The sequence below is a fragment of the Trichomonas vaginalis genome, chromosome V (assembly GCF_026262505.1).
Source record: "Trichomonas vaginalis G3 chromosome V, whole genome shotgun sequence".
NCBI classification, from domain to species: Eukaryota; Parabasalia; order Trichomonadida; family Trichomonadidae; genus Trichomonas; species Trichomonas vaginalis.
Genome location: NC_067207.1, coordinates 11511742 through 11535087, shown reverse-complemented (window position 1 = coordinate 11535087; position 23346 = coordinate 11511742). Strand labels below are relative to the sequence as shown.

Here is a 23346-nt window from a genome sequence, read left to right as displayed (position 1 = left end):
TAAATACTATAAATTAACTGGCTTCAATCGTGAGTTTTGGATAGACATGTTCTCCACTCATGACCATAACTGCCCAGTGTTCTTACCTCCAGACCATAAGGACTGTCTCTACATTGAAGCACAACTCTTAAACTCTACCATCGCAGTATTGTAAATGACCACATGGGCTTCGCCCTTGCCGCTAGCGGCTTATTTTTATCATGAATGGTCTCACTGCTGACAAAAATAAATGACCTCAGAACTTCAACTTACGAATAAAGCTTGTTTTAGTCGTTATTGAGAAGTTAAACTTTTCAGCAAAGCAAGGACTAGAAGACTTACATAAGTCAAATCCAATCTCTTGACCGTCATAAAGTGCTTTATATAACTGCATAACACTGAACTCAGAGTCTTTGTCAAATTTTCCTTGCGGAACCATTAAACCTTTATCTTCATCATAGAAACACTGAACAGAGTCAGGAAACATTTCATTAGCGGTTAAAGCAATAACATCTTGCTTCACGCCTTTCATTCTGCAGTGAAATGCAACTTCATTTAAATCGTTAGTGAGTAAGTCTATGTAGGTCTTCTTTCCACAAAATATTGACTTGTATGCTAAACTTTGTTTTCCAGGTGTTATTTCTGCGAAGTCGCTATGAAATTGACCTAATGTTTTACCAATAAGTTCTCTACCGTATCTCTTCTTAAATTCATGAGCTAAACGTGGTATGTCTTCATTGTAAATGTGCATCGAATCTGTATCCTGATAAAATGCTTTTAATCCTAAGTCTTCAATCGTGCAAAACACTTCATTCATAATACGTTTTGACATTGATAGAATATTTACACCAAGTGGACAGAAGTTAAAGTGTCTGCAAATGCTTTTCGTTAGCTTGAAAATAGTTTTATCTGAACCATCCAAACCTTCGAACTTCACTATATGGTTGTAGTTTCTGATGGCATATCTATAGCATCTTTGTCATCTACTATGGTTATTTTTGACTCAATAGGAGATAAAAGGTTTTGCCATAAATGCTGTTCAGAATGAGTTTTATAATTTCTTGTAATGGGTTTTCTTCTTTCTTATACTTTAACCTTAACTCAAACAACTTCTTTACTTCATCTCTTATTCTAATATCTCTGTTTCCATCGTAATAGTATCCTTGCAACACTTCACATTTGACACCTTGATATTTTATGAGGTCTTGTAATGTTATATGGTCAACATACATTAAACAGCAAGTGTTTGAACTTCTGGGAACGTTAAGTTTCTGGATTTAGTTCAGGGTCACAAACTATTAAAGGAAAGTGTCTATGTATTCCAATCTCTGTTATCTTAATGAGAACAGAGAAGCCAGACATAAACTTTTCACCAATGGGTTCCTTTTGGTCGTCATCGAATAAATGTCTCATGAGATACTCTGTGCTTAACATCTCATCCTTCAATACTTTTGGAATTCCTTCTAAAGTATAAAGTCTTGCTATAGCTGATGGATATAATGAAACAGCGTCGAAGTCAGCAATGAGTTTCTTTTCGCTCTTTTGTTTCATGTTATCTGACAACATACATCTTCCACCTTGAATGCATCTCGAAATAAATTCTCTTGGTTTATTTGAGAGGTCATAAAGATTTCCATTCGGGAAGTACACTCTGTTCTCAAATAATTTGTTAGCAATTGAACAAATACTAACGTAGTCATAAACGTTTAAATCAAACTCTTTCAATAAGTCATTGCGGAACTTTACAAAACCTTCTCTTAAAATTCTTACATCTTGTTTGCAGTAAAACGTGCTATATTTTTCTAAGTCGAAGTGGTTCTCATCTATTCTGCAACCTTTGATGGAATCTATGTTCTTCATAAATGTATCTGCATCCTTGACAAACTTACATGCTTCAGAAATGACACCAGTTCTGTTGTCATTTGCTAACAAAGTACTGCTGTAGTAGTTGTATGGAAATACTTCTTTTGGTCCTGTTTGTAAGTTAAACATAGCAGGAAATAGTTTAAGCTTCTTATTTATAACACTGTAAGAGTCTTTTATAATAATTGCCCGTCCTTTATATAAACCAGTTATTTGCATTGTTCGTGAACCTTTAATGATGGGAGTTCCTTTCACTTCTGTCATGTGTCTTAAGATGAAGTTTATGTCATAGCTGAGGTTATGGAAATATATTAAACTCTTGTCAGGAAGTCGTTCCAAAAATTCTGTTGCACACAGTTCTGACCCCAAATGCTTTCACTCACTGAACCATCTTCACTGTCGTAACATATGTTAAAAGCTTTATGAAAGCCATCGGTACTACACTCAAGTCAGCAAAGAAAACGTGCTCAGGAATGAACTTGCACTTATTTTTATTTACTTCTTTTGACTCTGCTTTCTTCTTCAGTTGTACACAATACTTTGGAGCATATGTCAAATCTTTAAATGGTGCAAGGTTCTGTTTATATAAGTCAGTCGTATATGTGAAAAGTTCTCCATAAGAAATAGGTTCGAAATATTTGCACTCCCACAATGTTTTCATAACATCCCATAGCGGTGTAGTTCTATCATAACGAACTACATATTTGTTCTCTCTCATTGTATATATTTTCATCTGTTTTTCAATGTTCATTCCACCACACTCCTTCAAGATTTCTTTGTAATTTCTGACGAAGTATGTTGTCATTGGAAGTCTTTCGTTTAGCATGTAGTGGTCTTCAACAAGAAGTAGGTCAATAGTTCGAACAGTTTCACATTCTTTTGGTATGTATCTCTTTATTTCATTATATCTTGAGTCATTGAAGTAACCAATGGTAACATTAAATGCTATACCTGTTGCGTCAGAAATTTCTTGTACTTTACTTTGAGGAAAGTCTCTAACACGAATGACTTCTCTCATGTGGTCAATAGTTTCTTCATTTACTCCAGCCTGAATGCAAGCATAAACGAAACAATTGTCTTCTGTCATAAGTGTTGCAGTTCTTTTGTTCAGTTCATTGAAGATTTGGTAGCGTTCAAGATTTATAGGTAACGTGCAAAGATACTTCCAGAACTGACCGCTTCTCTTCTTATAAAACTTCTTTTCACCATTATCTTTCCAAAAGCTTTCTATAAGTGCTGGGTTTCCTGTTTGCTTAAGAGCTTCCAAAATAGCTTTCTGGTCATTTGTCAGTGTGCTTTCATCTCTATATGGTCTCTTTTTTGGTTTGCCTTTCTTTACATCTGACATCGTTAAGCCCTCATATTCTGTTAAATCATACATCTTTATTTCAGTAAGATTCTTTATGTTTGTCAAGAAGAAGTCATAGTGCATTTCAACAATACCTGCGGCATTTGCTTCTATCTCTGATATAAAGTTCTCCTTCAAGAGCTGATGTAGTAATGTTCCAATATTATTGAGGTTTAACGTAGAACATTCATACTTTCCACCAAGTTTATAACATACCATCCATCTTTGTTGGGAGTTTATTTTAATCTTCTCTAAGAGTCTCATGAAAACCTTACCGAAATGTTTGTGTAAGTAGTCTCTGTTTGGTTCATCTAAAGATTCGATGTTAAAGTCAATGAGTCTATTGCCTGTCTTAACATTCCTCTTCCTATTCTCTTCATCTTTCTTTAACCATCTCTCACCTTCTTTTGGTTTGTCGTCAATGGAACGAATGACATCGTTAGCTTTGCGAACTTGTTCTATAGCACTTTTAAACATCTCTCTTCTCTGTTGTTTCAGTGTGTCGTCTCTTCTTCTTGTTTCACCAACGTTTGCATTTGTTATGTCAAACATCTCACGCCTTACTTCATGAGGTATTGAACGTCTATGATATAAGTCAATAGCAACGTCATTTAAAGGAAATGCTCTTGCATTTATGAACTCATGAATTCTATCATAAGTTATTTCACCATTGTAGTCATTGAGAATGTCAGCGAGTGCTTTTTTTGTTTGTCGCGTAATGTTTTGCAACTTCTATGTTAGCTTCTGTTAGAAGTTGTTTTATTTCCGAGTGTTCTAACTTAGACAACTTCCGATACATCTTTAGTAGGAAATAAAAAATATTTTTGAAAAAATTAGATTAGATTTTTTAAAGTTATTTTCAAAATAATTTAATATTTTTATTTTAATGAAACAACATGCAAGATTGCAAGTTCTTTCATACAATGCTCGCTACTGTATCAGAATGAGTTCAATGGTGCTTCAAACGTTAATGTTATCTTTAACAAGAAGTTTGTGAAAGAATCTAAGTTTGGTCAGTATGTCAGACCATTAGCTATTGTCATTGACCGCAAACGTTATACTTCACAAGAGTTAGCAGTAGTTTGAAACAAAGGGTTTCTTCGTGAATGTCAAAGATACCATTATTCTGTCATAAAGAACTCTAACATTGACTTTTCAGTATTGCTATGAATCTTTCCGAACAGAAAGAATATAAGAAGGGTGAAACAAATGTGAAATATTATCCTTCATCTCTGAAGACAATAACGAACAAAGATGTTATACAGAAATTCTTTACCAAAGGTTGAAGAAGCTTCTATTGACATTGACGAAGGAAGTGAAATGGTTTGAAGAAAGACCCTGAAGCCATTTAAGCAAAAATATATTTTTGAATAACTGATGGTGTCACCACGTCACCATGTCACCAGGTCACCAGGTCACCAGGTCATTTCACTTCTCTGAAAAAATGTGACAACATGACATTTTGACAACATCATGGGTTATTCAATAATTAATTATTTTTGAAGAACTGAAGGGGTCACCAGGTCACCAGGTCACCAGGTCATTTCACTTCTCCTGAAAAAATGTGACAACATGACATTTTGACAACATCATGGGTTATTCAATAATTAATGCAAAAATAAATTCAAATCATACTTTATAAAGCTTCATTCACAGGTATTTCATCGTCAGTAAATGATTCCTCATTATCGTTTGGTTCAATTTGTTTATATAATCCTTTCATTTCTTCTTTCAAAACATAATACCATGTTTGTTTACCATCTATTTTTCTTTGTTTCCTTTCACATTTATCCTTAATGCTCATTTGAAAGTTTTTGTCTTTCATGTCTGATGGTTTGCAGAATCGAGCATTTTTACACGTCATACCTGCACATAATTCATCATAATGTGTATTTATCCATTCATCTAAAGGATTTGTTGATAACTCGATTAAACTTGTTTGGCTTCAGTCATCGGAATGATTCGTACATTAAATGATGAAAGGTCATATTGCATAAAATATGTTAAAAGGTTATCATAAAATTCCTTTGTGCATGAATCCATTAAATTCTTGAAGTAATCAAATTGACCCTTGAATTTACCATTAACTCTTAAAACTACGTATCTTCTGTCTCCAACTTCAATTTTGACAGGGTAAACGTTATTAGTTACGAAAATGAAGTTTGCAACATTCTGAGCAGTTCTTCTGGGTTGATTCTTTTCATTAATTCTAATCTCATTATCCGTTATAATTGATTTCAAAGCGTTGAAGTTTGCGAGTCTGTCTTCACCTACATTCTTGAGTTCATTAAGTACAAGAAACATTTTATTTTCAACTACTGAGTTGAAATTACCCGTTAGCTCACTTATTTCAGTAATGTTTTTACATGAATAACCAGCGAGAAGTTCAGAAATAATATCTGTAAATCTGTTTTTACCTGTTCCCTGAAGTCCTTTCAAAATAATTGCTGTTTCATTCTTGATTCCGGGATGTTGAATCATTGATGCAAACCAGCCGAGAAGGTATTTATACACTTCATCGTTATTATCACAAATGACTTCTTTAATGAAATTCATAAACATCTCAATTTTTGAGTAATCAGGCTTTTCAAGAATGTTGTATTTATAACCCTGAAACGTTGAGAAAACATCTGGAGAATCAGATTTAAAGCAAACACCCTTAACGGTTAATGAGGATAATTGATTTAGTAGTACGTCCCATGCTGTTATGGTTTTACCTTCTTCTTTAAATAATTTAATCATTTTGAGTGACTCTTTCATGTTTGATTGAAGAACGAATGATATTTGATTCATTTTGTCGTGTATGTTGTAATCTTTCTGAATGAAGTATTTGTTTCCACAATCTACAAAACGAATTACACGTGATAAATCCTCAATTACTTCAGAACTGTTTTTATACTGATGATTTTCAGCCTTGTGTCTAATATCTGTTATCAAAAACGAGTCATCAAGTTTGATATCAAATGTTATTTTTGGCTTACGTAATAAAGGTAAAACATATTCATCATAATATTCCTTTTGATAAAGTTTTAGAATCTTCACCAAAACAAATGGAGAAGTCATTAAATGTGCATATCTACTACGTGCTTTTTCAAAATTACTTTTTGCATTTTCAGTTAAATTGCAGAAGTTATAAACGTTATCGTATGCTTCATTAATCAAATGATTAGGTAACGAATTAATAGCTTGAAACAGTGTGAATAATGTTATTTCTTTTTCTAAATTCATGTTTCCACCATCATTATGTACTTCAAAATCACAGATGCCATCAACTATGCTCTGAGCTAGTTTATCGTCAATGTTTACATCTTTGTTTTCATTCATTATACTCTTTATTTCTTCGCTCTTCTGTTCAACTCTTACCTTAATATTCAAATCATTTAATATATCATTCACTGTTCTAGTTAATGTTGAATCATAACTTCCACGAATGAATGAGTATGTATTGATTGGTTCTGTTGCATTCTTTCGAACTCTTGAATCAGCCATAACCACTAAAGAACGTTTTGAATCATCCATAGAAGTCATTATGTCAATATCATAATCATTGCGGGAATAACATTTAATCATTCTGTTCGAAACTGCATAGAAGAAATTAGTGTTGCAATAAATGTGAAGACCTCCTGATGCGGTTTTAACGATAACATCTTTATCCGAAAGTTTTGATAAAATGTCTTTTCTAACTGTTTCTTTAAGTTCATCATTGTACGATTTATTGATATCAACATCTATAATCGTTAAATTTGAAATTTTATTTACTAATAAAGCTGTACCAGTTTTCCTTCCTCTTCCTCCATCATGTTTGAGGTAGTTATGTAAATCAATCATGTTTTCACCAATTCTTTCGTTGAGGGTTTTAGTTTCTGCCACAACTAATTCCTCAGCTAATGAATCAATAACTTTTTCATCAGAAACGATAAAGTTGCTGTTGTTGTTTGTTGCTGTCATTTATATAGGAATAAAAAAATAAAAATAATTTTAAAACTAACTTTATTTTTGAACTGCATCATATTTCCAGTGATGTTGTCAAAATGTCATGTTGTCACATTTTTTCAGGAGAAGTGAAATGACCTGGTGACCTGGTGACCTGGTGACCCCTTCAGTTCTTCAAAAATAATTAATTATTGAATGACCTGAAAACATTAACATAAACATTAACGTAAACATTTATTTTCCAGGACTGTTGTCAAAATGTCATGTTGTCACATTTTTTCAGGAGAAGTGAAATGACCTGGTGACCTGGTGACCTGGTGACCCCTTCAGTTCTTCAAAAATAATTAATTATTGAATGACCTGAAAACATTAACATAAACTATATTTTTGGTCGTTAATGACAAAAATAAATGGTTCATTTACTCACAATATTTTTGTACAAAACGACCCCAAACTTTTAACTTCTTTTCTGCAGTTTCTAATGCTATCTTAGCGAGTTCATATTCTCTAAATTCTCTCTTTAAATCTTCTTGTTCCCATTGGTCTAGTTCGTATGAAGAATCTCTATAACCATAACATTTTACACGCTCATGTTCTAATTGTTTTTTACACGTTTTTCTAACTTCTTCTTCAAACAAATGTTTAGCATTCTCTACTGTATCTTCAAGTTCTTCTTCATCTAATTTCTCATGAACTTTCTTGTCTATGGAGTCCATAATATCTTTGACATAAAATGCATACTTTACAGAGCACCATTCAGCAACAAAATGAACGAGGTCAGGATGTATGTAAATACCTTTGAATTCATTTATAACACCCTTAGTAAGCTCATAAAAAGCTTGTTTTGAGGTTGAGCCACTTTTGCTTGACCGTATTCGTTCATCAAAACTCAAGAATTTCCTGCATTTTAGTACTATTGAGAATTGTTTAAATGGTTTAACCTTCCCTTCTTTGCCATCTTTGTTGCATTAATGTAACCATCCTTGTCTCTACGTAAGACTTCAATACCATTATAAGTGCTTTTGTGAATGTTTCACATTAGATTTGTTCGTGAATGTTTTTGCTTCGACTGACATTACTGTTCTTACATACAAAATAAAATAAAAATAATTTTAAAACTAACTTATTTTTTCTATCTTAAGGAAATTCATGAAAATTTCATGAGGGTGAAAAAGAGGTGAAAAAACGGGTGAGATCTCACCCTACCTAAAATATATTTTTGGTGTAAATTTATGATAAAAATAAATGGTACCATTAATGATATCATGACTGTTCTCATTCATGTCTGATTTACATCTAATGAAAAAGTTTAGAAGAATTTTCTTATTCTTTCCGGCTTATTTTTGTCTTTCCAGTACTCCCGCTTAATGGTCCCAGATGTGTTGACTTTGACTCTCTCAAGTTCTTAGATGGTATAACATCTTCAACGCCTCCTTCATATCTTACTTTATAAGTGTCATCGTTTATGTTATAGCCAAGTATTCAATAACCACTCCTCGCTTTGCTTCGTCAATGGTTTCAGCAAGTTTGCCATTACTACTTTCAACTAATTTATGTCGAGGGTAAAACGCAATAGAGTCGTCAGCAGCTTTTATAAGATATCCATTGCTTGCGTAGAGTCTACGATATAATAGTTTCTACTTAACTTAAACGTTTCTTTGTCAACGGTTTGTCGTCAAGAATACACGAACTTTTGTACCAGGAATGAGGGTAAATTGTGTTGAATTTCTGATATTTTGTGTTTGGCTTCGTTTCTTTTGTATATACTTTTCTTCTTGTTGTTGTGTCATTGAATTTGGTGTATGTCCTGTTGTAGAGTGTGTTGAGGAATTATATACTTCGAGAAAATGTTTCATTGTTTTTCGGTAAAGTCTCGCTCTTGATTTAAATCTCTGAGCGTTCTTATGAAGCGGTTTATGATGCCGAGTATGTTATGGTTATGGTCTTCAGTAGTGTAGTGAGTTATGTTATGCTTAATGAGAAAATCTGTGATTTCATTGCTGAGGTATGCACTGTCTTGGTCTGATGTTAAAGTATTGGCTATGTTCTGCTACAAACTTTTGTAAAACTCTTAACACTTCACGAGTTCCTTTATTTTTCATTATATACGCAAAAGCTTTACCAGTGTTAACATTAATGAAGATGAGGAATGGTTTATGTCCTCCTTTTCTGCTTTGAATGAGAGTGTCAAATTGGTATGCGTCAGGAGTGTTGGAGTAAATTGGTAAAAGTAGTCGTAAGGATTTATTTTTGTTTGATGTACAACATTTTTGTCAAAGAACTTTTTAACTTCAGCTCTGTTAGTAAATCCCGAACTCTTTGCAGCTTCATTGAACTTCTTAAATGACCTCCATGGATGTTGTTCGAATACTTCTTTCAAGCTCATTTATGTAAAGTTAAAGATTTCATTGAACGCGGTAAGCCTAGATCCTTTGAGTCAAGGCTCAAGTGTGTTATTGAACGCGGTACCATGCGAATATAGTCACAAATGGTGGCATATAATCTGCACCCGAGCCTGTTGGATTTGTTGTGAAAGTGTGTGAATGATTTCCTCCTGGTTCAGTTGGTCGAAAAGTCTTTTTTGCCGAATGGTTATAATCTGGAGATAAAACGTCATTGCCAGCATAATATTCTGAGTTGTATAATGGATGGTCTCTTAATGAGTGACTATGGTCACCAGAAAAGTTTGTAGTTCCTGTATGAGTGTGCGGTGGAAGGTTTGCTTCTTTAATTTTCTTCGAACCACCTGTTTGATTTGAAGAGTTAGCACAGTATAAGAATTTGTCTACAATCTCTGCTGCCATGTACCAAAACCAGAACTGTTGCTGGATTTGTTGAGTTCATTGATGTATAAATAGAACCAACAGGATATAATGTTCGAAGTATTTCAGTCTTTAATGTTTGAAGCTCTGTTTTGTCAGCTTTCTTATCTAACATTGCTGGTAGTTCGTATGCTTCAAAGCTTCTGGCATGATCTTCGATATTCCTGCAACTCTTATCTATAATTGTTAAGAGTATCTTTTACGCTTGTACTCGGATTCTCTAAAGGTGCATTTGAACCCAAATCATAGTTCAATATTATGTCGTCTGCTCTAACAGTAGTGAAGGATTTATGTGTATGTTCTTTGTCAGCTTTACTATCTAACATTGCTGGTAGTTCGTATGCTTCAAAGTTTCTGGTATGATCTTCGATATTCCTGCAACTCTTATCTAAATTGTTAAGAGTATCTTTTACGCTTGTACTCGGATTCTCTAAAGGTGCATTTGAACCCAAATCATAGTTCAATATTATGTTGTCTGCTCTAACAGTAGTGAAGGATTTATGTGTATGTTCTTTGTCAGCTTTACTATCTAACATTGCTGGTAGTTCATTTATATCGGAGATATTGTGTTTATGAGATTTCAAAACTTTGTTCATTGCTTCGAGTTCAACTTTGTCAGCTTTACTTTTAATAGCATCTTCAAACGTTATTTTTGACTTAACTCTCAAAGTAAATCTTGGTTCAACTAATACACCGTTAACAGAGAAAGTAGAGGCATAAATTTCATCGTTATAACTAAATGCTTCTGGTGCTTTACCCGTGTCATACTGTACAGTACAGCTTATGTCATAACCTTTAGCACGAATGTATTTATATCTTCTTTCATTAACATCTTCCGTCTTCACTTCATCACTTCGTGTTAAATATCCATGGTAGTCCGTTATAATCTGTTCGTCTGAACTTATATAATGAACATGGTTTTTATCTGCCTTACTATCTAATTTCTCTTCTATCTCATTCACTTCTAATTCAACTCTTCCGCCAGAACTCTTATTATCATTAATCTTTTTCATTAATTCGGTAATTACGTCATAAAGACTATATTCTGTTTTCGGTTTTGTAAATAATGAGTCAAAATTTTTTTCATCATTACATCGCTGACATTAATGATATCGCCAATTCCTTTTTCATTTTTCTCTTCATTAATTCTGCAATAATGACGAATATATAATCTGTTAATTTATTCTCTTCATCAAGGGTTATAGAATGATTTGAAATTGAATCATTAACACCTCTAAATAAATCAATAACTTCAGGATACACGTTTTTAATGTCTCGAATAACCCGACCAGTATCCTGTTGTTCATGTTCTTCGTTCCCGTCGTTACGTGGTTTTATATTCTAACCATCATCAACGCAGCCATAACCGGAGGGTTTGTTGCTATCTGTTCGAAAATCCGTCCGTTATGTACGGTATATCTAAATAATTTCTTTGTGTTTGTTAAAACATTTGAAACAAGTCTTTTAAAACCATCTACAAAATTTCCTGTTTCACCTAATGTTCTTGCAGCATTTACAAGCTCACATTCCCGCTTTTGACCCCAAAAACGTCCATATTGCATTTATTTCACTCTGTATAGTTGTCCATTCAGCGAAACTAACACCCGCATTCGCTAAGCTGAAAATGAAATTCAGTGGATCGAACTTAATTCCACCTTCTTTTTCAATTTCAACGAACTCACTAACATGAGATTTTAAATATTCTTTCGTTAAAATTGTTTTCCCCGATGTTATGTCATTAACGAAACTATCACGTCAAAAGTTAACGAATTCATTTCGTCGTTGATGCTTTTATTTCATACACCGCTTTATCGATAGTTTTTGGCTCACCTTCTTTAGAAGCATATGAAACATTAATGAATGAATTATATGTATTCATGAATGAATTAAAATCAATGATTTTCATTAATGACGCCTTTAATGATTCATTTACTGTCGAATCCTTAAAGTAATTAATGAACTGTCATTTATGAAAGGTACACTGCAAACCGTCGAGTTTGGATCAAATGCTGTAGTTGGTGCAGGAATATTAATGATATAAGTCATTAAATCATTAAGTGACGTAAATAGTTGTCGTTTTTGATTTAATTTCTTTAGCATCTGTTATATATGGTAATTTTATTTCTGTAGTTTCTGAATTAAAGATATTCGCTAAAATGTTTTGTAAACTGTTTTGAACAGCTGTGTAAACCGTTGAATCCGGAACTCTTACGATTTCACCGTCCTTAATAAAAGGCATTGCACATGGTGTAGTGCTTGGGTCAAATCTTTCGGGATTATAATTCAACATATATTCTAACGCTTCATATACAGACTTATATACTGTTGTGTCGTTCTTCATGACAACTTCACCATTTACAATGAATGGCATAGTACATGGAGTTAAAATAGGGTCAAACTTTTCATAGTCCTTCCATGTTATGTATTTCTCGGTATTTCCATCACTGATAACAATATATTTGTCAGTAAGTGTGAGAGAGTATTGACCAAAATATAAACGTTTAGCTCTGTCAGCTTCATACGCATATGCAGCTATACTCATATTTTAATGAGAATAAAATGTTGTTCTATTTGCAAAGTACAGACCCAAACGAATACGGGACAGTAAAGCTACAAACAAACTTAGGTCTACAGAATGAGGCGCTTGCATTCAGAATGGTTGACTTTAATAATTGCTTCATTCGTTATAACAGATGAAACAGATTTCATGGAGATTGAAATAGATGGAAAGAAGCACGAAATAAGATTTCACAATAATGTAGAATATAAGATGGAAACATTAGCTGGAGTGTTAAATGCTCTCATAAATACTACAATAAACAAGGATAACGAAGAAAACTTAATGAATGTTAAACTTATTGCAGGAGTTTTGAAGTTCAGTTATGTGAAGGAGTTTAAGATACCAAGAATGAGTCATAGAGTACAACTTCTTTTGGGCATACCATATGACATTTCCTTTGAAAAGTGTTGACAAAACGATTGAGATGAAATCTGTTCCATACGTATGTTATGGTAATTGTTTATACATTGAGTCTAAAATAGCTAATGTCACAGGTATTTCAGGAGTTAATAGTAAGGTTCAGTAGAATATAAATCCTTCTGTTATGCAGTCAATTCAATGTTCATTCCAAACGTTCCTGTCATAGCAACTCATTTAGGTAAATGGGTTCGCATTAGTCCTCATAATTTGAAAGACATGCAATTCAGACTTGTTGACTTTCAAGGAGAGCCTGTAGAACTGAAGGCACCAGTGCGAATGACTGTTGAAGTTGACTTTTTAGAAAATATTAAATGCAACAGCTTACAAGAGAACTCAGAGCTAAAAATATAAAGTATGAATGTTATGTATTAGGTCATGAACTTTGGTTGTTGCTGTTTGATGAAACAAATGAGTTAGTTATGTCAGTCAAGAGAACAGAAAAATATTGTGTTAGTGAAAACTGCACCAAGTCAATAAGATTAGGTTTGCATTATGAAGATGAGTTCGATACTGTTGAAGAAGTTTTGGATAGATACTATAAGTTGCTTTAATTTACTAAAACATATTTCAAACAAAGCTTATAGTAAGTAGATAGTTTTGTATACTCGTTCGAATATTTATACTTAAACTCAACTCCTGTAGTTCCTGGTGTTTCAATGATGCGGATGTTACCTATTTTCATGAATATTGGCGTTTGACCACAGCATTCGATTTCAGGGTCGAGATAGTCAATGACACATTGCTTTCCTGTTATTCGTGATATAACATTTTCAAGGTCCTCCTTTGTTAGAATTATTTGGTTCTTCCTTATAAGATTTATCAAAAGCTTCTTATCGTCTTTGAGTAAAATTGTTTGGTATAACTGAAGAAGGTAATGGTCTACGTTATCTGAAGGATTTGTTTGAACATTTATGTAAGGGTTGTCGTTGGCTTCTCTTGAAAGAATTTGGTCCAGTGGTGGATACTCTAACTTAACATCTGATGTAGCGTTAGCGTTTGAAGCTGTGTTTAAATTCACGGATTTCAGCTCTGGTTCTTTTTCTTTCAAACACTCTGAACTATAGTTCTTTATGACAATATTGTTTGTCGTTCGTGAGTCAACATTTGATGTTGGTTCAATTGGAACATTAACAGCACCAGCTAAGATGGATTTGCTTCTCATTTCATATAGAATAAAAACCTTTTATATGTATGAAATGAACAATATACTCGACAAGGGTTTGAATGTAAAGCTAACGAATGAAAATATTGTTGAATTCACTGAGACAGGAGCTGTGTATAAAGATGTAGAACTACTGAACAAAAGAGCTAAGGGAAGAAGCAGGAACATGAACAAAGGGTGGAAGCCTATAAAAATTTATGTCAATGATGGCTCAGGAGGTTCAAACATAAAGTATGCAGAAAGTTATAGAGTTTATGCTCTCAAAGGTGAAAAGCCTTCATTTAAGAACAGCTATTCTAACCCATATCCTCAAAAGCTAACGGATGGGGAAGTGGATGATATGAATGACAGCAAAAATATTAACAGAAATGGCGACAGAGATGCATGGAATTTGTTTACCATCAGTCAATTGAAGGTTAAACTTTAAAACAATGTCGGTCGTTCCCATGGAATATTTTTGACTTTAATGGTATTAGTCATGATATGAATCTCAAGGTATGAACGAGGAGAGATGAGAGACTTATATGCTTCCCAAATTTCTTCAAAAGGTAATGTTATACCTGACTGTTTCCAAATGAGTTCAATATCATAACGTGAGAAACCTTGAAAGATAACGAAGTCAGTTATGAGACGTTTTATGTTTAAAGCTAAAAACCTCCATGTTTGCATAAGTATTGCTACAGTTAAGTGGTAATGTCTGACTTTAGTAATGATGTTAGCTAATGGTGAGTCTGGTTTTGACACTAAACCTTTTCCGGCGAAGTCGTCACAAACGAGCAGAGTGTTTGAAGGATACTTTTTGAAGGGGTATTTTGAAAGTTTTGATAGAATGTAGTTTGTCAGTCGTTTCATATCGTAAACTCCTGAGTACTGACGTAAGTGGTGTTTGTCAATAATTCTTTCCATCTCTTCTGAAGTCTTTTGCATTCCTGACTGTATGAACTCTACAATAGCATAATATTTTCTCTTACGTCGAATGTAACGTTGAAGAAATTCAATGAGTTCGCTATCTGGAACTTTAACGACAGATGCTTGAACTTTACTCATGAATGTTTTCGCTGTTGAGTCCATAGAGTCTGAAGTTGCTGATATAATGATTTGGTCATAATATGAGTCATTTCCTAAACGTTCTGTTATGAGTATATGACGAATGAGGTTAAATGTCTTACCTGAACCCATCTTTCCACAATAGAAATAAACACCATTTGAACAGAACTCATAGTCCTTACTGAAAGGAAGAATGAGAGAAGAGTTAAGTTTGTCTGTAGTTTCATTCATGTCTTCATCTACATCATGTATTAAATGCTTCATTTTATCTCCATTAAAAATGCAAGTCAGAAATATTCAGAACATAGCACCGAGTCTAACTGACAAGAGTATAAAGATATACTATGAACACGTTATGATGAAACCTACCAAAATTCAAGAAAGTCAGTATACTTATGAATATCCAAGACACTGGGTAGAGTATGTAGGAGGTGAGAAAGCTATTGAAATCAGACAAGTTAGAAGTATTCCAGCAGGAAGGACAATATTATTGAAGAACTTTAATGTTTTGAGATATAATGATGAAACAAAGAAGCAAGATAGTTTCCCTGTTGCTGTGTATGTGAACTTAGATACAGGAGATGACATGAAAGTTTTTAATACAAAGCTTCAAACGGTAGTGAGAGAACAACTGACTGCGGAAGGACATCCATTACCTTCAGAAGTTACCATAGCATATAATTTTGAAACAAACTCAATAGATTTTAAAGTCGTCTCTGCAAAGAAGTCAGGTTTTACATTTAATGAAGCAGATGTATATTCGAATGAAAACTTCAAAGCTATTGCATGGTTAGATAATGACGATTGCTTTAAGAAAATATTTAAATACAGTGACTCAACGATGTCAATAGATGACCTTCGTGGAATGTTACCATCGACGTTTACAGTTGAAGGTTCAGCAGGATTGCTTACAAGATTGTCAATTGGTGGTATTTGGTCTCGTGAGAACATTGTTATAAAATCCAGTATAATGAATTTGCTGAAGAATCTATATTATGTCTTTCAAACTACATGTATTCGCCGCCGAAGCATTATAGTATAACAAACTTTGTCAGTAAGTTTAACATAAGACTTGTCGAACCTTCTTCAATGAAAGATGTTGTGCTACCCAAAGACGGAAAGGATGGACTCATTATTGAGATGATTTTAATTGCATATTAAATGAGCTTGTTCTTGAAGGTCATTCATGATGAAATAACTGTTGTAGAAGATGTTAGCAATTGTTCAGACATTTTGAAGCGTATAGATGAGATAAGAAAGAATTAGATAGACCGCAAAGCTGTGAGGGCGAAGCCCGTGAGAACGCTTATGTTTCATTGACTTTCTCCAGTAACGAGAACTTTTATGAGATAATATTGAAGAGAGATGATTTTAATATGGTGTAAATGGTAGCTTGGGCAGCTTTAGGCGCAATGGGAACAAAAGCATTAGCATTTGGAGCAAAAGCACTTGAGCTTATGACGCAGTAAATAAAATGAGTGGAGGAAGGGTTTCGAAGACATTAGATGCAAATAAAGGGAAGATTGGAGGCTGGGTTGCAAAGAAGTTAAGATTAAATAAAATAGGGCTCATAAATAAAGCATCCAATTTGGTTGCGACTGAGTCAGAAAATGCTTTAGGAAAGGACGATGAGTTTGCAAAACACGCAAAAGACTTTAATGACCAGATGAAAGGTGAAACAATGCATTTAAATAGATTTGATGGAACTAAAGAAAATGTTTCTTCTCCACCAGTAGTTCTTCCGTATGGTCCCTATGCAATGTATGGAAACCCTTACGAAAGACCATTTGACCCATTGACTGGTGGAAGTAATTGGTATCATTATGGACGAAGAAGAAAGACAGTCAAGCTGGAGACAGACGTGAAGAAAGCAACTAAAAAGAAACCAAGGAAGAGAGTTATAAAGCAATGAATTCAACAGGGTGAAAAAACAGGTGAAAAAAGAGGTGAGATCTCACCACTTCACCTAAATTTATTTTTGTGCTATGTTTTCATACGTGTGAGGGTGGTGATATCATTTATTTTTTATTTTATTTTTTAAAATTATTTTTATTTTATTTGGATGTAATGACAGAACAAAAGCAACTCATACAAATCAAAACATATAACAAACATATATTTAAACATTTATTCTTCCTTCCTGAGCATAACATGTTCTTTCAAATACATCCGAGACCAGTTGACTTTTCATTGACTGTGTATAAAGATAGAAATAGTTATATCATTAAACCATACGATGACGAAGGTAAGTTATGTAAATTGTACGTTAAGAAGTTAGAGAAAGTTTATGGCTTCAAGTATGACTACAATAGGGTTAACACTGATGATGAAGATATTGAGGAAAATTTATGAGAACATTAGTGAAGTTGTTAGTGAGAACGATAGTGAGGTGAAATTGTTGGCGGCTTTGTAAATATTTAAGGTTAAGTTAGTTTTTGCGTTCATGTTGTAAAATATACGTTAACGGTTTTGTAAAGTGTCAAATTCACAAGTACTGGGTAAGGTGGAACGCAGTGCCACCATACCCAAGACTTGTATACTAACTAACATTTTGATAAGAATATGGAACTTTTTTCAAAACTGTTGCGTAAGTTAACTCACCACTTTCAAGTTTTTCATACATATATCTTACCCATTCATTTGGAATACGAGGTCTCGAGTTTTCGTTCATTTTTTTTACTTTACAAAACTGTTTATTTTTCAGAATTTTTAAATTTGAAAAAATCCATTCTATATCTGATAAATAATATATTATTTTTCAATCAAAATATTTTGATTATCATCTCAAAAGTGTTCTCAAAACCTAGTTTTTCTTATTTTGGATAATCTTAATATTTATATTATTATAAACTAATTGAACACCATATGTTTTTGTATACTTTTACAAAAAAATTGATAGATTTGTGATACTTCCCCCGACGATAGAATTGAATAGCTTACATTTTGACAGAACTTAATATGGAACATAAAATAGTTATATATTAGAAAATAATATGAGTTTATGTGATATTATTTTTCAGAAGATTTTGTGTTCTTCTTCAAAATTTTATTTTTTTATTAAAAAGAATCTTTACAAAATATACATTTACTTTAATTAATATTTAAAAACGTGCTCTATCAAAAGTTCCAAAAATTCAATATTTTAGCTTTTCTGAGGTGTCACTTTTGATGAATTTCTGTTTACAACACTTATAATCAATGTTCGAACATTACCATTAAAGGAATTTTTACTTTAATTAAATTTAAAAAATATAATTTGTGACTAAAAATAACAAACAAGTTTAATACAAACAAAATAGTATACAAATATACAAAAGAACTATCATTTAACGAATATTTCAATCTGAGATTTGAAATTTATGATAGTTATAATAAAGGAGCTCTATTTTGAGAGCTATGCAGCGAAGTAGAGTGTGGTTACATGACTATAATTCACTTTGTTTTCAATTGTCATTGTGCGAAGTGTACTCCTTAAGATTTGTGAAAAATTGCCTTTATTTATGAGATCAACAATGTGTTTTGGATGACGTTTCGCATTTAGAATAGCAAACTCTAGATTCTCATATGTGATCCCGTTATGAAATCTACTTAATGTATTATGAATGTATGTTTCAAAATCGCTGAATTTGTTTGCCTTCTTGGCAAAATTTGATGGTAAAATGACATTTTCTGGGAATAATTGAGCAATATGGCTTTCTTCATATAATGGATCATTTTCAAGAGGATCAGATTTGTCATTATGAGGATCTAAATCGTTTAATCCTTTCTTGCGTGATTTTTTTTGGTTGGGTTGTCAAAAACATCTTTTTTGACAGATAAACGTGAAAAAATACTATAACCTGAAATTGGATTTGATATATGTGTTGACATTAAAATTTTTGAGTGAAATTGATTAATTTCATTCACCCAACTAAGCAATACATCAACGCTGGAATTACTATTATATCTAAATCCACATTTGGATAACAAGGCATATGCATATTCTTTGCACATTTCATATTGACGTGAATCTTGACGCATTGTGTAAATGTCTTCAAATGTAATACCAGCTTGATAGTCACGTGAATGGGTTTTCCAGTCAATATCGTATTTTTTATGAATTTTGAGTGTTAAATTACATTCTGCAATAGATGTTTCGGTTGTTGACAAATCATACTTAAAATGAGCCATGACGCGAAGTAAACCATTCAAATGTTCTTCCGTCATGGTTGTCAAATGAGAAAAATTGAAAAATGTTGAATTAATACTGAAAAAATATTGGAAACAAATGATTGTTGCTGTAAGATGCTTTACAACTTCCCAAGTTCCCATATAATAGACCGGATAAATGTTTCCGTCTATTTTGACAACACCAAGATTTGTCTTAATGTGACGGTCTCTCATTTGAATGCAATGATGTACCAAGAGCAGATATGCAAACCACATCATTTGACATCTTGTGTCAGCATTAAATGCCTCATTTCGTATGCTTTCATACCAGAATGCAAGTGGAGCTATGAATAATGCTTCATTATAATAGTTTTTTTCTAGAAGCGCCTTTACAGCTCTAATTGAAAATATTGTGATCGGATATTTATCTTTTATCCTTCCCAGAGGTGAAGTATCATTAAGAGCATCACCTAATTCGATTGCATCTCTGATCTTGTTAACATCAACAATTGTATTCAGATCAGATGGATGAACTAAAAGCTTAAGTGTTGCATCGAGTAATCTGGTACGTTCAAGTTTTGACATATGTATGAGATCATTAATCCATACAACTTGATCTCCTTTCTTTAAGATAGCAGTAGCTCTTTTAAATATTTCTTCGGGATCATTACCTTGCAAAATTTCATTAATAAATTCATCTTGATGCTTATCATATCCGGGATCTCCATCAGTAATGATGACTCTAACTCTTAAGTGCTTTCGTATTTCTTCGATTGCTGCATCAATTTCGTGGATAATTCCACTTGCAAACCCATTGGCATGTTCTATAACATGTAATATAACATTTGGCGCATCAAAATTTAGGGGCATACCAAGAAATATGAATAAGTATTTGATTTCTTCTCCATTTTCATCAACAGGACCTTTTTGGTCTTTAGAGGACCAGGTAGAGAGTGCAACTGCATCTATTGCTATTGCCCATTCATATTCAGGTGTATTTTCTACGTGATAGTTCATGCTTTCTAACATTCGCGGAATGAGCTCAGCATGTTTAACAAACTGTTTCATATTCATTATGTCTTCATGAAACCTATTGTACAATGTTACAGGCGTAGGAAAAGGTAAACAAAATTCCAAGAGAACATCATATGCTGCTGGTGATTTGCTATGTATTAAGAATGCCAAATCTACCAATTCACTTTCACCTCCATATCTATAACCTCTTTTATCTTTTCTACAAATGTTTTCCATAATAGTATGTATAATATTTCTTGTAAATTCAGGAACATGTTCCGGAAATTCTGTATTCCAGTAAGTTCTGTCTTGGTGATCATCGTTGTCTTCTTCTATTTCCTTTGTTTTTCTTCCAATATTCTTATTCAACAGACTTCTGCGCATTTCAGCCTTTATTGCGTCTAAGTCTTCTAGGTAGGCTTTATACATATGCATTTTTCCGGTTCCTGTATACGGGAATACCTGAACATCAGTTTCAAATGATCTTTTGTAAATTTGTTTTCGAATATCTTGATTAAATTTAACTAAAAACGTTTCTCGGTCTCCTTTTATTTCAATTTCAAGTTCTTCAATCTTCTTTTTAAGTTCGTTGATGTCTGAGAGAGGAATATAGAATCCAACATTCATTAACTTTTTGAGAGAATGTCAGACCAATCTGAATAAAATAAACTTAATATTTTCTATAATTTCATACTAGAATAGAATTGGTAATGATATTTAATATCTTTTTGCTTCACTTGTAGAAATTATTTTGAAATTAATTTTTTGTAATCGACAAGATACAATTTTGTTATGACCAAATGTTGTCACTACTAATTTAAATTCCATTTACAACAGCTACTTTATAAACATCCATCCAAAATTGAAGATTCCTAAAATTTCAAAATGGAAATATGCAATATGAATGATGAAATCATATCCAATAGTTATGAAATTCATCATACATAAGATAAAAGATAGAAAAATAAGCAAATATGAAAATTTAATGCATAATGATATGTGAATAACTGTAAAATTGCAAAACCACATCAGCATCAATTATTGGCATAAATATATATTCTTTTGATTGTATATGCATTTCTGTTTTGGAAATAACTTTCAGATTAAACTTGTTAAGCCCATTCATAGATAATTTGCACGAAAACAGTTCTGAACAACTTAGAAAATGGTCTTTGTCTAACTACCAGAAATAATTTATTGATAGAAATGTCTTTTAAAAAAGAAAATTTCATATTAGGCATCCGTAAAGGTTTTTGTTTGAATGTTGGGGGTTAAGGAGTGTAATAGTCAAGATATTAGATAACTAAGTGTATGAAGTTGTCATCTATGTTGATAACAGCGGAAAATTAAAAATAATTATTAAATCATAACTTTTTGTCTCATGAAAACCATAAAAAAGTATAAAACTAAAGGTTTTTGCATGTGAACTATAGAAAGCTTTAGATTCATAAAAACTAGATTTTTTTTTGATATTTTGATTTTTGAGGTATACTTTTAAAAGTGGATTTAAAGCACTGATGAAAAAACATTAACTTCTGTCGTTATGATTATTGATTTAGACAATAATGATTTTAATCTTTGATTATCAAAACACTAAAGTCATCTTTTTAACATTTGCTTGGTAGCATTAACTCAAGTCTAAAGTACTATTTTATGTGGCACTCTTAGAATTTTTGTATTCATTGTACACGCTGAAATAGTACCATTAAAGATATGACGAACTTTACAAAAAACAGTTAGGATACTATAAATCTAACTGCCAATTTATACACTTTCGGCTAAGGAGAAACATAATAAATTTGACGCTTTTCTTAGCAAGGAAGCCATATTTTTGATTTGATATCATTTTTTAATACAAATTTATATGTGTTAATGCGGGGGTAAACGATAAGCGCAATTACTTTTAGCAAACATACTTTGAAAACCAATATGCTATAATTTTATATTATAATTTGAATAAAAATTGTAAATTGTTAGTTCTTGATGCAGCATTCAAAGATAATAACAAGATAGAACGATTTTCAAAAAGGAATGTTTGATTTTATCATTGAATTAAAATAAAATTCTAATAGTAATATATATGTCTGTGTTATAATGAAATTGATGGTATACGTTAGCACCAAATTACATATGCTAGTAAATACAAGCCACATAAATAACATTTTAGTATGTCTGCAACCTTTTTTTTTGAATCATGAGTAAGTAAGAATATTTTTGTAACAAAATGATATCATGTATCGAAAGAACATACTTTATTGTTGTATCCTCTACTTTTCCAAAGATTATTGTATCTCAAATCTTAATTCTTTAGATGGTAAACAAAAACATTCATGCAAGAGACATTCCAAGGAGCATATTACACTGTAGAATCTTGAAAAAGTTGGAACTAATTAATTCACTCCAGAGGAGCAATGTTGTATGCATTCAATTTTAAAATAAAAAAAAACTATATATTATCGAACTTAATACTTTGGGTTTTCATATCTATATACTTCTTCCAATGAACTAATTTCCAAACAAAGCTCTTGAAAAATCTTTAAATATAAGATGACTTTTGCTTATATTTTTTGATTTCTCGATAGCAATGCTAGGATATTACAATATTTCCATGTATTTTACTAGGTTGTAACTAGTTGGCATAAGAGTACATATATAGAATCGCTCCGACTATATAATATAATGTTTATTTAATATTACTGTTTATTTTACAGCTAAAGCTTAAACTTATAGTGTATTTATTTTTTAACTGTCTGAATAATGGCAGATTATTTTAATATTTAACATTGATATTGAAATATGAAATAATGCATTTTTCCTTTTTAGCTAGAACACTTGTTTGGGCAATATTTTTCTTTTTTAAACACCAAAATCACATATTTCTCTTATATATATATCTATTTTTAAATTATTTTGTTGATATTTTGACAATTTGAGTTAAATATCGATTTAATTCTATTTTTATGGGTAAAATATATATGTATATATCATATTTCATTATTGGTTTGTTAATGCAATTCAATTCTTGGATCCTTGAGTTTTCATTTGAAAG

General features: G+C 32.3%; 6 protein-coding genes and 5 pseudogenes across 11 annotated transcripts, besides 6 other annotated features; 1 reads left to right on the top strand and 10 right to left on the bottom strand.

Moving 5' to 3' along the window:
- Positions 1-17679: part of a mobile genetic element that runs on past the window's edge.
- Positions 294-796, bottom strand: TVAGG3_0318500 (organellar and viral DNA polymerase type B; the record flags this gene model as incomplete). The annotated part of the gene is made up of 1 exon (XM_051230113.1): positions 294-796. A coding segment is annotated over one exon (503 nt), but the record flags the coding sequence as incomplete, so codon positions are not given.
- On the bottom strand, positions 1353-1971 carry TVAGG3_0318490 (organellar and viral DNA polymerase type B; the record flags this gene model as incomplete). The annotated part of the gene is made up of 1 exon (XM_051230112.1): positions 1353-1971. A coding segment is annotated over one exon (619 nt), but the record flags the coding sequence as incomplete, so codon positions are not given.
- Positions 2487-3454, bottom strand: TVAGG3_0318480 (organellar and viral DNA polymerase type B; the record flags this gene model as incomplete). Its single annotated transcript, XM_051230111.1, has 1 exon — positions 2487-3454. A coding segment is annotated over one exon (968 nt), but the record flags the coding sequence as incomplete, so codon positions are not given.
- Positions 4827-7138, bottom strand: TVAGG3_0318470 (annotated as a pseudogene). The gene has a single exon. A coding segment is annotated over exon 1 (2312 nt).
- TVAGG3_0318460 lies at positions 7543-8006 on the bottom strand (annotated as a pseudogene). Its single transcript has one exon. A coding segment is annotated over exon 1 (464 nt).
- Positions 8433-8979, bottom strand: TVAGG3_0318450 (annotated as a pseudogene). Its single transcript has one exon. A coding segment is annotated over exon 1 (547 nt).
- TVAGG3_0318440 lies at positions 9577-10060 on the bottom strand (annotated as a pseudogene). The gene has a single exon. A coding segment is annotated over exon 1 (484 nt).
- On the bottom strand, positions 10431-11472 carry TVAGG3_0318430 (annotated as a pseudogene). Its single transcript has one exon. A coding segment is annotated over exon 1 (1042 nt).
- TVAGG3_0318420 (organellar and viral DNA polymerase type B) lies at positions 12018-12487 on the bottom strand (the record flags this gene model as incomplete). The annotated part of the gene is made up of 1 exon (XM_051230110.1): positions 12018-12487. A coding segment is annotated over one exon (470 nt), but the record flags the coding sequence as incomplete, so codon positions are not given.
- On the top strand, positions 16738-17046 carry TVAGG3_0318410 (protein of unknown function, DUF4107 family; the record flags this gene model as incomplete). Its single annotated transcript, XM_001294372.1, has 1 exon — positions 16738-17046. A coding segment is annotated over one exon (309 nt), but the record flags the coding sequence as incomplete, so codon positions are not given.
- Positions 17047-17679: a terminal%2Cinverted (terminal inverted repeat of Maverick-1C transposon ID:TVAGG3_0318400).
- A 380-nt stretch (positions 17680-18059) lies between these two features.
- Positions 18060-18100: a mobile genetic element.
- Positions 18060-18100: a terminal%2Cinverted (terminal inverted repeat of ISTv3 transposon ID:TVAGG3_0318390).
- A 184-nt stretch (positions 18101-18284) lies between these two features.
- Positions 18285-18322: a mobile genetic element.
- Positions 18285-18322: a terminal%2Cinverted (terminal inverted repeat of Banshee-A3 transposon ID:TVAGG3_0318380).
- Positions 18323-18389: 67 nt separating this feature from the next.
- Positions 18390-20988, bottom strand: TVAGG3_0318370 (uncharacterized protein; the record flags this gene model as incomplete). The annotated part of the gene is made up of 1 exon (XM_051230109.1): positions 19823-20357. A coding segment is annotated over one exon (535 nt), but the record flags the coding sequence as incomplete, so codon positions are not given.
- Between the last annotated feature and the right edge of the window lie 2358 nt (positions 20989-23346).